This window comes from Stylophora pistillata, chromosome 9, assembly GCF_964205215.1.
Source record: "Stylophora pistillata chromosome 9, jaStyPist1.2, whole genome shotgun sequence".
NCBI lineage: Eukaryota > Metazoa > Cnidaria > Anthozoa > Scleractinia > Pocilloporidae > Stylophora > Stylophora pistillata.
In genome coordinates this window covers 22,262,041-22,280,543 of record NC_142527.1, presented here as the reverse complement: position 1 = coordinate 22,280,543, position 18,503 = coordinate 22,262,041, and the positions used below count along the sequence as shown (strand labels likewise).

The 18,503-nt window shown below is 37.2% G+C and overlaps 2 protein-coding genes across 3 annotated transcripts in view; one reads left to right on the top strand and one right to left on the bottom strand.

Moving 5' to 3' along the window:
* LOC111337334 (uncharacterized) overlaps positions 1-2,269 on the bottom strand; it is a 25,623-nt gene extending 23,354 nt beyond the window's left edge. For both annotated transcript variants that reach the window (XM_088732451.1, XM_022943613.2), the window contains exons 1-2: positions 2,094-2,269; positions 359-392 (exon numbers count right to left, since the gene is read on the bottom strand). In XM_088732451.1, coding sequence (XP_088588577.1) covers positions 359-392; positions 2,094-2,133 — 74 coding nt within the window. In that variant the 5' untranslated portion in view covers positions 2,134-2,269. The remainder of the gene's footprint in view (positions 1-358; positions 393-2,093) is intronic.
* On the top strand, positions 2,203-18,503 carry LOC111337337 (uncharacterized). Its single transcript, XM_022943615.2, has 13 exons — positions 2,203-2,329; positions 2,511-2,596; positions 6,273-6,367; positions 7,849-7,924; positions 8,172-8,239; positions 8,810-8,854; positions 9,061-9,140; positions 9,617-9,766; positions 11,060-11,145; positions 12,349-12,445; positions 12,568-12,621; positions 13,450-13,622; positions 14,141-18,503. Exons 1-13 carry the CDS (start codon positions 2,224-2,226, stop codon positions 14,300-14,302), a joined length of 1,278 nt encoding a protein of 425 aa, XP_022799350.1. The 5' UTR covers positions 2,203-2,223; the 3' UTR covers positions 14,303-18,503.

Below are 18,503 nucleotides of genomic sequence, written 5' to 3'. Positions count from 1 at the left end.
GCATCTGCAAGCTATTGGAATCAAAAGTTTCTTAACCCTTTTACTCCCACAAGTGATAAACATGATGATTCTCTTGATAATAACTATACATTATCCAGAAAACAGGCAATGAGAATATTCAAACTAATCTGGCAGATGTTATCTTGATTTAACACCAAATTCTGGTGACTACAGCTGTACTTTACAAGGGAATGTACAGCAGCTAGAGCGGAGAATAAATGATCAGATCTAAAGAGTTAAAGTGTTAAATTTACCACTAAAAAAGCTACTGTCTCCTCAAGAATAATTTTATACTGTTATATCTGTATTTCTTTGGTATAACTAGTGCTCAACTCGTTCAAAAATACAGACTTCTTACCTTAATGTTTCTTCCTTTTCCTGTGCATCACCACCTTAGAGCGACAAAAAAATAGATATCCTATCACATATCTAGACTGAAAGACATGGAGTACTTCTTCTTATAAAGTTCAAGGTAGTGACTTTTCAAAGGTTACTTTGCCAATCCAATTTATGTTTCAAGTTACAATAAACTATTAAGACATACATTTTCTTAATCAAGAATCATAATTTCAAGTAAGTCAGCTCCAGCTTGAATGAGTGGATAAAACAAGCTGTAATATGGTTCACCAAAATATCTCTTAAGCAGAACTGGTGAATTAATAGGCCATTTTACAGTTGTGTACTTTGTTGCCAAGCCTTTGATTCAGAGTGAGGCTGAAGGTGACCTTGTTGTGATAGAGACCTGTATCTACTTAGCATGATAACAAAGTGATTTACATTTGAAAGGCAGCAAGGTTTGTATCATAACAAGGTCACCCCTAGCCTCACTCCCATTCAAAGGCTTGGCAACCAAGCACACAACTGTAAAATGGACTATTGATTTCACTTTTTCCCTTAATTCAAGTAACAATGACACACTGCACACACAGAATGCTGACAAATGCAATGCAGAGCTCTGAGAGGAATTTCAGGAGCCTGAGTGGAAAGAATTCCAAATTGTACAATGCATTTTGACTATGATAAAAATTCACTTGAATTGTATTTTCAGGCATATGTCTATCCTGCAGTCAGAGACTTTGTGGACTGAAAGTAGAGCACCCTCTGAGCCTCCAGACTCATTTGCCTTTATTTGAAGAATTAATCTCTACCTTTGATGCTTTTTTCCAGGATCCCAAATCTATTCAACAGATTATTAGACTTTTTCAAGAACTCCAGAATCTGTACAAACCATTCAACCCCTCAGAGCATCTAATTTTTCCTTGCAACATCAACCATGAATTAAGTGTTAAGTTCATGAGAATTAAGTGGTAAATGATCACCAATTAAGCAAGCTCTTGATTCATGAACAAATTATATTTGTCGGCACCTCAGGACAAGTACAGAGAACAGCTGATGCATGTTCATCAACTGTTCTCACTGTCATCACTGACTTGATTAGCCCTTGGTCCTTGGTTGGTTTAACGTGCAAGGCTGTGCTCTAAGAAAAATTGGAGGGAGCCCAGTGCTCTAAAACTGTGAAATCCAGGGTGCCTAGCATATGTTTATATGAAAAAAACTAAGATTCCTGAGTCGCCCAAGGGCAAAAGTAAGACGCCAGGGGCCACTGCTAGACCACAGCCCCGACATGGGTTACCTTACTTATGATCTAGATCCTCCCCAAAAACTAAATAATTACCCTGGAAAAATTGATTTTCTCGTCCAACATTCATCTTATTTCTGAACAACCATGAAAAGCTAGTGACTGACCAAGTTTCAATTTTTGAAATTAATATTAAAGGTTGCATACAGCGTTTACTGCGATATAATTGACCGCTACATTTTTTGGAATCAAAATTAACATTCTACAGGGCAAAGTAGCGAAAATCCAACGATGCGAGGATTTTTCTTCGGAGAAAAATTCCCCACAAAAAGTTTCCAACGAGCACCTGACAAATTATTAGTTCTACAAATGTATGAGCTCAAAAAGTCATCTTTAAAGTATTCCTTTGTTCGTTTATGAAACAATTCAATGATTACGGAAAGAAGATATATCATGACGGGATTCGTCGCTGCAGATATGGCTTACAAGGGCATATTCTCGAGTCTTTCCTTACCTCCATATAAAAACTTCTCATCGTCTTCGGCGTCCGCCATCTTGATGGAGCATGTGGGATGCACACAGTGTGCGCATACAATTTCCGTGATCACCGCTGGTCGCCTTTCAGCCGGTGTATTTTTGTCAAGATGGCTGTGGAAGGGAGTTCTTTGTTTTGTGATGATGATAAATCATGCGAGAAACATCCCAACGAATCTGACGAGGACGATGAAAAGTATATTTCGGCACCAATAGGTATGACTGCGATAGTTTTGTCTACAGATGTTGTTTTTCTGGTTGATTTTCGCCGAGCAATTTGCGTTGATGTTGTCCCCACCCGCTTTCGTGAGATGTTGTACTTTTTAGACTCACAGCGAAGCTTTACATCACCTGATCTTTTGATATAATGATTTATTTCTTCCCTCTTTACCCACAGATAAGCTTGGGCCTGCTGGAAGATGGCTTCGACACCGTCTTCTCAGCTCAATTCTCATTGGAACACCTCCTCTTGTAGCGCTTCAGGTAATATGTTCAAGCCTATGGGTTTTTTCGCCGTTGACTCTTCAGCGCGCATCCGGCTTTTCACTTTCCTGACCCAGCCAGATGTTTCAGGCGTATCTCTTTCAATTGCTTGAGCCTGGTAGGCTTTCCTCTAACTTAATGTGTGTGTTTCGCTATCGATGAGATTTCTCTTTCCGCGTGGCGAGTATGTGCGCACAAGCTAGCTTGGTTTGATTTTATTTTTAATTGCCCTTCGATTTCGCAATCGCGATAAAATCAAATAAATTTTTATATCCCCAGTTGGTGATAAAGCTATTAGTGACGAAGAGGTGATGACAAGAAGGGCAAAGTACACATTCTTTGCTCAGTTTGTGTTTTCGAGCTGGTCAGAATATTATTTTACCTTAAAGGGACTTGAGCCACGCTCAAACCATTTCATCGTCGATCTTTCGCGAGCAATTAATTTCAAGGAATTGATATGGTCGCCCGCGCAATAGGAGATCATAATTGGTAGACTCAAAAAACCTCTCATTATTATGCAAAGAAATCTCAACGTTGAAAACTTCATTCTCTTTGCTATTCGGTAGTTAGTTCTGATTTAAACTCCAAAATGCCCGTCCATCGCAAATCCTGTAGATGGAATGTTTTTGAGAAAGAGCTGTTTTCATTAGTGCGGCTAATCTCTTAGACCGTTTCAAACTTTGTCTAATATTAAGCTTGTGAAAAAAAAAATATATTGATTTACCAGCAAGCGTGTCAAGTCCATCCTTTGTATAATTATATAGTATTTGCCTTTCATACAGCTGAGCTTTTGTGTTTTTGCCTTTCTTTTTCTCTTTGTTATTAAAACAAGCGAGGGTCTGTCAATCTTTTTAGATACAGTTAAGGTGATTTGTTTGCTACAAACTTGTTCTTGCCCTCATACTATTTGTCTTTCAAATTTTATGAGTTTCAGATGCAGGAGTGTTTTTGAGTACTAGGAGCATCTTACTGAATGAATTTGGAGTCAGATATTTAGACATACTAGATGGAAATATCAACGTAGACCAGTTTGCTTACAAATACTTTTAATTACATCCATAGTGGATTTCATATGGCAGGGAAGTTATCCATTTAATTTCTACATTCTACATTCACCCTATCAAAGGTCTAACATGCGAAATTTGAGCTGTAGAAACTCTTTACATCAGCTAATTTACATTATCAACTCAGTTGATAAAACCAAATTGTCTTATATGAGGTCAAGGGTTTATGCATAAAACATGAACAGGCCAAATATAACATGTGATGCACAAATTTTACAGAAAGGTGAATGTGATTTGTGAATTTGTGAACCAGCTTGAGGTACGATTTACCTCCTAACATATAGCTGACTTGTGAATTTTTTCTTTCATTTCATTGAAACCTTACACACAAGAAGAAAGATGTGAAGTTTTTCCTTTTTGTTTAAGACTGACCAGTGAATTCTTCTGAAAATTTGTGCGTGAAATGGGATCAGGACCCCTCTCTGCTATCCTCTCCTAATACCCTCATTGACAGAGCACCATAGTTTCTTTAAAAACTGACTCCCTTTATTGGACTTCTGCACTGGACTGACATGTAAGTTCTCCTTATGATGTCTGCGCATTTCCTATTAAAACCCTTACTCCCAAGATCTTATTATTAACTTTCCCTAAGAACTACTACACATTTCCTTGTTCATTAAGGACAAGAATTTGGTGTTAGATCAAGATAATGACTGGTACCTGATGAATTTGAGTATTCTCATTACCTGTTTGCTGAATAATGAATTGATATTATAGGGGGAAGTTACATGTTAATCACTTCTGGGAGTTTAATGGAAAAGGGATGAGAATAGACACGTTTATCAGCTTGAGGGCACTGCATTGACATAGAGCCAAATTCTCGCAACTAGCTTGGAAGAAAATGTTGTGTGGGTAAAAAGGAAAACTATGAATTAGTGACTTAGAGTTGAATGAGAGTATAGAATTTGAAATCTGGAGGTCCCTAGTGTAAGCTCCTTCCTCTGCCACCAACTGTATTCCTTTTTTCAGTGGTACCGAGTTCAACTTCTCTGGTACACTTTCTGCAGGATACTGTGTTATTTTCCCAGGCAGCACTGTTTTAACTCCCAGTGGTTTACTTTGTCTTTAAGTATAGATATGGTGAAAATATGAAGTTTATAGTATTTTGAACTGTGGTTATAGCTACGGATGATGCATGATCATTGCAGTAGAGAGTGCTATTTATGCAATAGCGAAAATCAGACCTGAAAAAAAAAAATCAGGCCTATACGGGATTCGAACCACTGACCTCTGCGATACTAGTGCAGCGCTCTACCAATTGAGCTAACAAGCCAACTGGGAGCAGGCCGTTAAGTTGATTCATAATAAACCCGTGATGATAAATCAGATACGGTGAATATATAAAGTTCATATATTTTGAACTGCAGTTATAGCTATGTATGATGCACGATCCTCGCAGTAGAGAGTGCTATTTATGCAATAGCGAAAATCAGACCTAAAAAAAAAATCAGGCCTGTACGGGATTCGAACCACTGACCTCTGTGATACTAGTGCAGCGTTGTACCAATTGAGCTAACAAGCCAACTGGGAGCAGGCCGTTAAGTCGATTCGTTAAGTTGATTTAAGTATAAATAGGAAACAGCAAACTGTGAGGGAATCTTGACTAATTATCAAAGCAAACAAAATGATCTAGTGAGCTTTACAGACTAAACAATCACAATTGTTATACCTTCCACCTCAATTAAGTTTTCTGATTGGGAGAGAATGCTACAGGTCAAAACTACCACTGTAACACCATAGGGAAACAAAACTAAGTAACTTCTTAAGGTGAACAAAACTCACTAACTCATCGACTTCCTAGGGAACAATAACTTAAACTTTTGACCTGCTTGAGGTCACTTTAGTATCCATGATGTGTATGCAATACAGCCAACATTAATTTTGGGAGGTAGAAAAACATTAAATAAAGACCAAGTTGTGTTTTGGTTGATGAGAGGTAAATCAGTATGTGTTGAGAACCTATTTAATACAATCAGTTTGTGCACCTTGAAACCCTGACAAATTTGTATGCCAGTCTGTATCCAAACAATGATTTTCAGATACCATTTCCAGGCAAAATCTTTTTTTCTTTTTGCCCTATGTGAAACAGGTGTTTGTTTCCCAAAGCCTTTAAGGGGAGCTAAGGGGAACATTTAGGAAACAGACCTCACTGTTTCCGCTGGGACCAGTCATTAACGGCTTATTGACCAACACTGCTTGAGTATGGAGGTCAAAACCATCAGGGTCAGATTAACTAATCTGTTTTCACAAACAAGGCTTGTAATGTTTGACTGATGAACAACTCCTTAAATGGTTCTCATGATGACTTGTGCCACCAATTCCTACTACTGGTGACAGTTCTTCTAAATGATAAAAGGCTGATAGTTTCGAAAGAAACTGTTTGGGGCCAAGGCGGTGGGAGTAACGAAATAACTTGGATATATCAACAAAGTTGAAGTGGTAAATTGGCCACCGTAATGATTACAAAAGCTGACGTTTCGAGCGTTAGCCCTTCGTCGGAGCGAAATATATATATTCTATATATAAGCCTTCTAAATGACAGTCAGAGAATACTATGAATTAAGTTATTGTTTTCTTATGAACACACATTAAATTTCCTTGTCTTTTTACAGAGAAGACGTACACCCTTATGGACAAAGTTCATGCACTTGAACAGTTTCTTTGGTACTGAGGACTTTTATATTCCTATGGGGGTTTTTATTCTTTGGTAGGTAATATGTAAGCTTTCTATACACATGCTTCATAGGTTAAGGAATCATGTCTTTTTTTCATTTAATCAGAAATACATTTGAACCTCTATTAAACAGCACTGTATTAAGTGGTCACCCTGTATTAAGTAGTCAGTCATCAAAGTCCCAAATTTATTGCTCCTTAAGCCCCTTCTACACGAGCAATTTTTATATGGCAATTTTTATTTGCCCGTATAGATGATGAAAAATGACCAATATTTTTGTGACAACTACATTTGCTGAAAAGCTGGCGTGTTAGTTTTTATGTGGAAAATAAAAATTGCCACAAAAAAATTGTCCGTGTAGATGAGACGCCACAATGTGACAAACACGCCTAAAGCTGCAACACGTCTGGCACGTCTTCTGACTTTTGCCATCTTGCTTTTTTCCTTTCCATGAGCATCTCCGCTATGCAAAATTATTACTGACACAAATTAACAACAAATATTTGTCAAGTCATCTACACAGGCAAATAAAAATTGCCACATACAGTTGCCACATAAAAAATAATTGCTCGTATAGACAGGGCTTTAATCCTTGTAATTTTCAGTTCTTTCAAGTGGTCACCTCTATTAAATGGTTCTGGTCACCTTTAAGTGAGTCCCAATGGCCTTTTTTTATTATATTCCTCCTGTATTGAACTACTCAAATAAAACTAAATATAATCTTTTTAAGTAAAATTTAATCCATATTTTTCTCTTGAAATCAATCTTAAGTAGTAGACTAAGTATTTTTTAGCTAGTTCTGTTAAAAGTGGTCAGTTATGGCATAAAATGGGGTTTTTATCATTTTTTAGATTACCCCTATTACGTATGATGCACGATCCTTCGCAGTAGATAGCACTATTTATGCAATAGCGAAAATCAGACCTGAAAAAAATCAGGCCTGTACGGGATTGGAGCCACTGACCTCTGCAATACTAGTGCAGCGCTCTACCATTTGAGCTAACAAGCCAACTGGGAGCAGGCTGTTAAGTTGATTCGTAATAAACCCGTGATGATAAATCAGATACAATGAATAATACCGCAGTTCAAAATATATGAACTTCATATATTCATTGTATCTGATTACCCCTATTATTGGTCACCCTGCCATTTCCTGTGGGTGATCACTTAATACAAGTTTGACTGTTCTTCTATCGATCATGATTTGTTGCAACTAGTTAACATGGGGGGAGGGGGTCAGGATAAATTAGATGTTAGTCACTCTTAGGGGTCAGGGAGTTGAGGAACATGGGGGGAGGGGGTCAGGAGTGATTTGTTGCAACTAGTTAAACCTGGAAAAGCCAGGGAAACATAGATAAACTGTGAAGACTTTGGAAGGGGTCTTGAGTTTTTTTTTCATGTTTGAGAAGTGCTTGATCATTGTTCATTATGTAGTCAAAATTCTTGGATGTTGCAAATGTTTTCAACCTTAAGGCAAGAATGTATGTTTTAAAACTGACTATTCTTTTATGCAGGATTGTTGATGCTAAACTTGGGAGGTTGTTGTGCCTACTGATGGGTTTAGGTTTCTACAGTGCTGGATTCATCAAGGTAACAAAATGAAGGTTTGATTTAGGGGTGAACAATTTATTTTAAGGTTGGCCATTAGACTTTTCACTTTTATTGTCATATTTAGGACAATTGCTGAGGCATCAAGAGTATTTTCAGCACATGAAAAAGAAATGGAGGTTTTTCTGAAATTAAATCAAGAGCACGGTGCTTGTATAATGCAGTCTCCCAGAATGCAGTGAAAAGAAAATCTTAGGGTAGTTGTTGAATGTCTGATTTAATTTTACAGGATTGTCTGTGCCTACCTCGGCCAGCAAACCCACCAATTGTTCCTTTAGAAGGTGCTTCACAAACTTGGTAAGGAAAACATATAAAAAAAGAGTTTTTCAGTTGGCTTTTCAGTTGTTTATTGGTATTACAAGTGGAATTTCTATTCATAGAAACATTTTTATACTTAGTTCATTTTTCTAATAACTAGTTCTTGCCTGAACTTAGTCAGGGCTAATCTCACCTTATTCTCTGTGTCTCAGTGTTAGAGCACTGGAGCATGGAGTTCAAAGGTCTTGAAGTTTGATTCCTTGTGCTGAGTCAGTTTTTTTTACTCTTTGTTCCACACTTGAGACAAAATGAAATAGTGTGTTTCTTTCTTTTCTTTGCTAGTTGGACTGTGGGCAATAGTAGTTTTCTTGTAAGCTTCCCAACTTGATATTTTACACTGTTCAGTTTTCCATCTCTTCATGTCTCTTCCGTTTATGAAAAGCTGTAACAGTTGTGCTCCACAATACCTTGTGTAATCAAGTGTAATTGCTACATTTGTCACACCAACAATGTGCATATGTTGGTTGTTAACCCCAGACGAACAAGTGTCCTGATAAATATTGTGTTAAACTTTTATTCATAGTTTTACATTTTGACTTTGTTTTTCAGGGGCCTTCCAAGTCACCATGCTGTTTTAGGTGTACTAGTTCCTTGGTAATTCATTTTCTTGTCTAAATAGACTCTTAAATACATGATTGGGTAAATAAATGTGATCCTGTTGGGTTTTTTCATTATTAATAATTGTCACAAGCCCATAATTTAGAGGTTTAGGATGAGCGAGAACCTCGTATGGGGGTGAGAGAGAAATCCATTACCTTTGTTTTGAACTAGATTGAAAAATGGCAGTATTTTATTTTTAGGTATATTTGGTTTTACTCCTATATCCACTTTTCTATGCCTCAGTGGGGATTTGCTGTCCTTTTTGGATTCATTGTGTATTGTAAGTGCTTCAAAGTTCATACTTTGTGTTGAAACTTTAAATTAACCTCTCAAGCCCCAAGAGTGACCAGGATCTAATTTCTCCTCACGTTAATACAGCTGAATTGCTCATTCAGGTCAGTGTAAATAGAGTAAATGGTCGCTAACCTTATAAGCTTTGATTGTTGAACAAATTCTTTTAGTCATTACCAAAGGAAATGTAAGAGAGGATTATGGAGATTATGAGTACTGATGTTATTGAGTAAAAGGTTAAGAATGCATCCAGAGCCCAAAGAAAAGTCTAAAAACACCGTTTATTGAGGATTTATTTTCTCCCAAACATCCACATGTTTACGTATGATGCACGATCCTTCGCTGTAGATAGCGCTATTTATGCAATAGCGAAAATCAGACCTGAAAAAAAATCAGGCCTGTACCACATGTTTCGTGGTAGATGCTCTAGAGCTGACTTTATGTTCATTGCATTGTGTGTTTTAGGGTCAGTGTCTGTTATGTTTAGTCGGCTTTACCTTGGTGTCCACAGTCCAGCAGATATTGTTGCTGGAGGAATTATTGGTTGTGTCATACTGGCTTATTGGATAAAAATAGACACAATTGTGGACAGATATATCAGCTTTGGGGATAATGGTATGTATTTTAAACAACAAACATATGAAATACATATATATGAACTGCGGTTATGAAACGTATATGTGCACAATCCTACGCAGTAAAGTGCTATTTAAGCAATAGTGAAAATCAGACCTGAAAAAAAAAAAAAAAAAATTCAGGCCTGTACGGGATTCGAACCACTGACCTCTGCGATACTAGTGCAGCGCTCTACCAATTGAGCTAACAAGCCAACTGGGAGCAGGCCATGAAATTAATTCAACATAAACCCGTAAGATGATAAATCAAACAACAAACATATGAAATACATATATATGAACTGAGGTTATGAAACGTATATGTGCACGATCCTTCGCAGTAAAGCACTATTTAAGCAATAGTGAAAATCAGACCTGAAAAAAATTCAGGCCTGTACGGGGGGCAAATGGTAACTAAGTTCTCTTTACAATTTCAATAATGTCAATCAGATTTATAGGCAGAGTGAAATTTATTCTGAACTTGTGCCAGTTGGCCCATCTTGAGCTTGACTTGATTTCTTTGTCTTGAAACAACTAGGGATTTTGTCCGCTCCCCCTCCCCCACCCTCTCCTGGATAGAATGATAGTCCATGGCAGGCTACCCTTAAGCATTTCATTAGGTTCCCCTGAAAGTTTGTTGGTACAGTCAAACCTTGATTATCTGGATCTGGATTTTCCGGATTTTTCCTCTGGTCCCATTTTTCATGAATATTAATGAGCTTTGATCTTCAAAACTTAAAAGAGGAAAAATTTCAGAGATTAAGTTTAAAGTCAGGAAAGTGCACTCAAAGCAGCACATTACCTCCTCTGCTTTCAAAAGATCGAGCTCTCAGAGAGTCATTGAAGCAGACTTTTAGAATGAAAAATGTGTTGTCTTTATTTCTTTTGTTTACATTATTGTCTTATTAATATTTAGCTTTTTGATTATCCGGACTCTTGATTATCCAGACTGTTTACCAAAGTCCCAATGAGTCCAAATAATTGAGGTTTGACTGTACCCATACTTCAGGGTAGAGAAACACTGTAAAAGGAGAGTTGCTTACACAAGAAGGCATCACAGCGGCCCTGCCTCGCAGAGTCCAGCACACAAATTGTAAGGCTAGTGTGTCTCCTCACAGAGTGAAACAGTAGCCTAGAATTGTTTGAGTTTGTGGATGGTCTTTAAAAATATAACAGTTTGGATATTGAGCTGTTTATCAAAGCTATCTAGTTATCTTTTGCTCTTTGTGCACCCAGCTTAAGTAGAAATTAAGATGGTTTAAAGCTGTAATGACATTTATTCCTTTTTATTTAGTTGTCCTTCAAGCCATTGTTTACTCCTTGTTGCTGTTGTTTCTTCATCCTCGTCCTGAGCCCCGTACGCAGTCTCTGGTTGAAACGGTAAATTCTGGTGTCAAAATTTACACCCAGTGTAACCATTGTAAGTATAATTACTCGGGTGATTATAGAAATTCTCACGCTCTTATTGGCTGAGAATGGCATCATATTCCGCTATAATCACCTCCAGTGAGGTGATTATAGTGGGAGGACAAATTTTCAAAATGGCCACCTCGCGCTTTGTCGATGTGTCTAAAGAGGAAATTAATTTGATGAAAGAAAATGCCATTCTGAGGAATACCAAACATGCCACAAAGTTTGGAATGACACTCTTCGAAGGTAAGGTGTAAAAATTGTGCTAAACATAACGAAGAAACCATTTAAATTTCCGTGAAAATTTTGCTCTTGTCGACATGCATGAATAAGTCAAAACAACTACATTAAATTTTCGCAACACTTTATTTACTTAACAGAATGGTTTCAACAACAAACCAAATTTACCACTGACTTTGAGGCAATGGAGGTCAACGAGATGAATAAATGTTTGTCAAAATTTTACGTCTCAGTCAGGAGGAAAGATGGGACTTTTTACAAGAGAAATAGTCTGTTGTCCATGCGAGCGGCTCTCGCTCGGTTGTTCACTGACATGTAACAATGACAAATAAAATTTAACATTCCTTTGCTCATTTCTATAATCACCTGTGAGTAATTATACTAAAACAATTAATCACCAATGTTCACGAGCCTGAGGCAAATAATTATTAATTATTAATAATAATAATTGTGCTCAGCTAGCAAAGCTTGTAAAGAAGTGCATTTTTTTTTTATGAATTGTGTGTTTCTAGTTTTGGAAAAGTTTTTATTTTAGAATCTCTTTAATTGTTGTTGTCCTGCTCGCACCTGCCTATTGCATCCTATTTGGTTTGAAACAATTTTTTTTAAATTGCCAACATGAGTTTGGCACTTGGTCATGATGCACAGACCTTACTGCACTCCATCCATATTTCATGACCTCAAGTCAAATATTTTCCTTTCTCATCCTCCCACTCAGTCACTTGGTAGGTAGTGTAGTGTTATGGAGCAATTTTATTGAAATTACTTTTCATGTTTTAGAGAATATGGTCACATTATCTATTAAATTGTCAAGCTAGTATAAACTGTCTTCTTTACTAGATCCTTAAGTGATATGAAAAGTATTAATAGACCTTTCAGAGAAAGAAGTGTTTCAAACACTTTAAGACTGAAATACTTTTTTTTGTCTTTTAGACTGCAATGACTGCTGTGTCAGTTGGTTTTGTAATTGGCAAGGCCACATCCACAAGACACCCATCCATTTACAAAGCAATCCTGGACTTTGATATTGGTGTGTTTTACTTTGTGCTTGCAATAAAGCTGGTTGTCCATCTCAAAGTCAATCTTATAAACTTGCAATGTTGCACATAACAACATCATGCCTATATTCTCAGTGTTTTTTTATTTGTTTAGATGATGTGTCCAATTTCACCCTGATCTGGGTTTCCACTGTACGATTATTGCTTGGTAAGTGGACCCGTAGACTTAAGTTAACAATCTGCAAGTAAACTGGTTGCACATTGTGCTATATTCTGTCATAGCATGACAATTATTTTAACCCAAGTTCTCTAACTTCAAATGGCTCCATGTCGCTGACCAGTGTTACACTTTATAAACTGAGTAGATACTGAATTTACCTATGTATAATACGCACTTTATTTCCATAAATATAACCATCAAAATTGCTGTCTGTGTTATACACGGACTCCGTTGTTTGCTGGGCACATCCTAATTTGCACGTGTTAAAATACAACAAAGAAAGTAACAAAAGCCTTGATTAAATTACTTACTTTCAATGAAAAAATTACAGGCGCACACTAAGATCTACTCTAAAGTCTTATAAATCACATATCTTTTGGTCATGATTTATAAGTTTTCCTTGTGTTCTTGCCAACATCCCGCATGGTTTTATTACATTATAGAGCCCAAAAATATATGTCCTATTGCTTGACTACAAAAACCAAGCTAAGCAGGTTTCAGCTATAGAATACCATGAAAAGGCTTTGGAAATCCAAGTACAAATAAGTGGTCAGATTGTTTACTTAAACCAGGTCAGGTGTCTTTCCCAAGCCAGGTGTATTCCTGTGTAAGTGCCACAATTTCCAACTTTGTCATAAGTGTTAAAATTTTACATGATATGTGTTCTGTGTATTGGTGATATTGTTTTTTTTTTTTTTAACTCCCAACTTGCGATATTATCTGGTGCACTTTTCTCCCTCCACCATTGTCCAGAATGTAGATGAGATTCTTTTTTAAATTTGTAGTAACAACTACTGTATATCCTGTTCTTCATAGGATACATCCTCGTGATACTTACGAGGCTGCTCTGTAAGATTGTGTTCAAAAGCTTGCTGAACAACCTTTTCCGAGTATTGGACTTGGAATGCTTTGAGATAACAAAGGTTAAGTACGACTCAAGTGAAAGGATGTATGGCCCTTCATTCAAACTGCCTCCTGTTTTTTATAAGGTCAGATTTAAAGTTATTTATAGTAATCTAGTAGTGTCCATGTTCACTGTAGAGTTTTAGTTGGTGAAGCATCAGAGTTGAAAGGTCTAATGTTTGATTCCTCTTGGAACTCAGATTTTTTTTTTTCTTTGTGTTGTGCTGGTGACAAGACAAAAAAAAAACAAAATTGTTGAAGACTTGTAGTCTTATTGACTCAACAACAACTCTTCACTTGACTCTGATGATGACTTTCACTCAGGTTGTTGTAATGTTTATCATTAGTACCCAGACTACCCACAACCGTCCCTTCTCGGCAATACCCTCCCCAGACAATCAGACTACCTGATCACATCGTACCCCTGGGTTCAAATCATTTACCATAATATTCTTATCAGGTTAGAAGTTAACAACAGTTTATTTGATTTGTAACAACGTTAAGTTCTTTTTAGTTGTAAATTTGCTTTCTGGCAACCAAAATGCTCACAGGTAGTTTGGGAACCAGAGAATGATTTTCATTGTTGCTTTTCTACATTTTTCAGGGAGGAAAGAAAAGAAGCCAAAAATCCCAGCCTGATACAGAGGATGGTAGCCAAAAGTATAACTTGATCTTTGTTATTAACTATGTCTCATATGTATGTGTAGGATGGGTGGGGATAAGTGGTGTACCACTACTTTGTCACAGTATTGGACTGGTTTTGTAGACCAGTGTGTGGCCAACATTGGTACCTTGCATTATTAGGCTACTAAATTTACCCTAGACCAGTACTGGAATAGTATTGCCAGTTTGCATTCTTTCATAGCTAATCAACTAATACACTTAGGAGATTGTGTTGGATATTGTAGAAATGAATCCAAAAGGTCAGATATTGCTTTACACAGTTAGTCTAGGATAGACTGGTCAGTTGGAACCAATGGAATGTCTGTTGCATGTAGTAACTATCTCAGACGTAATTATATGAAGAAATTGAGCATTTTGTTAAGTAGAGCCACTGTTACACTAAATGAAATAAGTGGCATATTTCGTACAGTATTTTTTATTATGGTATTGTTTTGTTGGAGGAAGTTTACCTGTAAACTCTCTTAATGATTAATATAAAACTTATCCCAATAATATTCTTAAATTATCCAATAACCAGGTAATAAGAATGCTTAAACTTATCAGGTGAAAATAGAGGATATTACATGGCCGCGCGGGGATACGAATTTTATCTTCGAGCCGAAGTATCTCTCACGAGTGAGCGTGAGAGATACTTTCAGCACGAGAAGATAAAATTCGTATCCCCAAGCGGCCATGTAATGTTCTGTTTATTATATAGATACTGATGAAATTTCAAATCAACCGACCGCGCGCCTGAGCGAGCTCTATTGTAATTGGGAAATTATGTTGGTAACCATGGCCACACCAATATCCTCACACGTGAAAGTTGAAAATTGTATCTTCACTGCGCGCGGTGAAGATATGATTTTTAGTAAAAGGAGAAATCCTGGTATTTCATCAGTATCTATATAATAAGTTGTTATCTTGATCAACCCGCGTAACATCAAATTTCCTGATTAATTTACATGGTGTCAGCTACAGGGGAGAACTAACAATCTGACATTGGGAGTTAAACAGCTAACATGAGAGAAATGAACCTGTGTTCCAGGCAATCAGACGGTGGAGACAAACAAAATAAGGGACCTTAAGAAACTACGACGGCGACGGCAACGAGGACGTGGAAAAACAAGAGATATAATTGGCAGAACAATAGCTCAGCACGTGCATTTTGAAACTTTGTTCATTTCATAGCCGTCCTATGCAAAACAACAACGTGAAATCGCCAAAATTTGCGTCGTCTACGAACCGAAACCGCGACGGCAAATTATTTTAATTTCCATTTGGAACTCAACGGCTACTTTATACGTCATGCTGAAGTTGAGCTGGGGCGCTGTATGAGACAGTAAGCTCCTGCAACCATTTTTGAAATTCTAACTAAGAGTAGAAATTCATTTTTTAATCGAAGTCTTCCTTAGCGTCGCCGTCGTGGTTTCTTAAGGTCCCTAATAAGTAGGGTGAACAAGGCAAAAGACGTGGTGGGACTCACTCTATCTCAGAACCCTAAAGATTTCTCTTGTCCACTTTGTTCTCTTTCTTTCTTTTTTCCTTTTCTCGCTTGTCTCCACTCTCTAAGAGCCTGGAACAGTCTGGGAGGGGGGGAAGGTAAAGAAAGTCAAAGCTAATTGTGCAATTTTCTTCTTCTTTTCATCTGTAAACACCATACTTAGGTTATTTGCTCAGAACTCCAAAGTGATGTAACAGCATGAGAAAATTAATTAGAGCGGCTTTATTTGACTTCCATTTTCTGACAAACAGAAAATAGAAGGTGATCATCAAAATGTGAAGGTTAGAAGATTTTAAAGAACTTTATTCAAGAAAGGTTCAGATTTGTATAGTTCAGGAAGTTCAAGAAGCGAGAGTCGCTCTCGGCTATCGCCTCGCACGAGTCTTACGCTTCTTTCGTGCTTAGCAAACCTCCCAAGTGCATCCATAACTCAATAGTGTACGCTGTGGTGTTTACCATTTGTTTTTGACGCTAAATTGACCAATCAGAGCGTGCGCTTTACTTTGGTTATGTTATAATTAACAAATGGTAAACACCACAGCGTACACTATTGAGTTATGGATGCACGCGGGAGGTTGCCAAGCACGAAAGAAGCGTAAGAGTCACTCGAGGCGATAGCCGAGAGCGACTCTAGCTTCTTGAGTGCTTAGCAAACCTCCCAAGTGCATCCATAACTCAATAGTGTACGCTGTGGTGTTTACAATTTGTTTTATAACATAACATTGATACATTGTAGCTAAAGAGTTCCCTTTTATGTAACAAATCTTACGTGACCAGAAAAAACAAACGCGCGCGGAAAAATAGTCTTTGCATTTGCTCACGTCAGCAGCGTACACCCATGGGCAAATGGGGGACGCTAAGTTGACCAATCAGAGCGCGCGCTTTACTTTGGTTGTGTTATAAAATAAGTTCGCGTAGATAAGTTGGAGCTAGTTTATGAATACATTTAAAAGTGATCAGCAGAATTTTGAACTCAACACGATTCTTTATGGGTGTAGCCAGTGAAGACATTGTAACGATGGTGTGATGTGGTCAAAATGGCCGATCCTACAGATAAGTCTTGCAGCGGTGTTCTGTACACGTTGCAATTTTTGTAGCTCGCAGGCAGGTAAACCATAAAGAGTACTATTACAGTAGTCGAGGCAGCTTGTGATGAAGGCATTGACTAAGGTCTTAGTGTTCTCAAAATCTAGGAATTTTCTGATTTTTCTGATGTTATGAATATGAAAGTACGCAGCTTTACATGTGTTATTGATAACAGTATCCATTTTAAGTTGGTCATCAAACCAACACCCCAAGTTCCTGACAACTGAGGATGACGACACATTAGTGCTACCTACCCGAAGAGACTCAATGTTGACTTTCTGAAGTTGTTGCCGAGTGCCAATTACAATGAATTGAGTTTTATCGTCATTGATTTTCAGTCGATCAGTTAACATCCATTTCTTAATATCCGAGATGCAAGCAACACCAACACCTGTACATATGTCAAATTTTTCATTTTCTATTGTGGCAAAATACTAAAAAAACGACAGTATACTTGTGGAAGAAGTATTAAGCATTGATTAACTGCTGATAATTGTCTTGATTTGTATGATCAGTTTTCTTATTTAAGATTCTGCACGCTACCACTGAAAATATTGAAATATCAGTTAAGTTGGGAACATTCCTTGTTTCAGAAGTTGCTGTGTTTGGTTGTCATTGGTAACAAAAAGGTTTTTGTTCTGGGAGGGGAAAAGTTGGGGGTGGGTGGTAAGCAATCAATTTTGACGAGTGCGGTTTTCAGGAAGGGTCTAAATTAAGGGACTAATCATTTGAACTTTTATTTATAAATATGCTTTGAGATTCACTGTTATTCGCTAATATAAAAGAAGTTGAAACCATGAAATGCGAAAGATAATTTATTGCATCATTCATGTGTTGTAAATGTTCAAAAGATTTATTAATAATTATGTATAGGTTTAATTCTTTGAGCTAGGATTTGAAGAGGCGATTACGAACAATTTAGTATGCAAAATCGATAGATATTGAACTTAATCGTTCAAGTTTCCTCGTTTTTCAGCGAGATATGAGGTAAAACTGAACAACACGCCTACTAGAAAGTGACAGAGAATGCTATTAATTTATATTTATAAAGTTTAAAGTTCATGTGACATATTTGATGGTTTATGGCTTTGTCCGAAATATTCAACGCATTTTTGTTTTTAAGTGTTGAGAGACTTAGATTGGTCCATCAAAGATTGTACGGGTTACCAGAAATTTCTTTGAGGATATGATAACTTAAAGAAGACTCGCTAAGTAACCCGCTTTTCAGAGTTATATCTATCTTGTAAAGGGAACGAAACTTTTTTACGTGAACTCTTCGATTAAAGGACAGGAGCTAGTTGTGCTGGTAATAACCTGTTAAAGAACAAACAATTATCTCTTTAATAGCGCAATTCAATTGAGTGTCGTAAGGTCAAAAAACTTACTTTCTGGAAGCATTGTTCCTCTGTGATTGGCTGGTATTCAACTGTTGCAACTGGCGCATTTCGGAGATTTGTTCCCTCGGCGGTCCGCGGACTTTACTTTTGCATTGGTTGAGAGGTTGGCAAGAGTTATCCAAACCGATCACCGAGCAACGTGTAGCAAATCAGTAAAATCCAGGTTCTTGGTTTCTTTCGACACTCGAATTACAAAATTCTGTTGTGCGGGTCATCGAAGATCCTTGCTTCCCTTTGTTTTGTTATTCTTTTAAATAAAAAGTTTGTAAGGGATATCGGAATCATAGAAATAATAAAAATCAAACCGTTGCTGTCAA

Bases quoted from the DNA above. Each gene is read 5' to 3' on its own strand.
- LOC111337337 (XM_022943615.2), top strand. From the start codon at position 2,224: ATGGCTGTGGAAGGGAGTTCTTTGTTTTGTGATGATGATAAATCATGC. The intron at 2,330-2,510 runs GTATGACTGCGA...CTTTACCCACAG, and splicing joins GTATATTTCGGCACCAATAG to ATAAGCTTGGGCCTGCTGGA. The intron at 8,855-9,060 runs GTAATTCATTTT...TTTTATTTTTAG, and splicing joins TTAGGTGTACTAGTTCCTTG to GTATATTTGGTTTTACTCCT.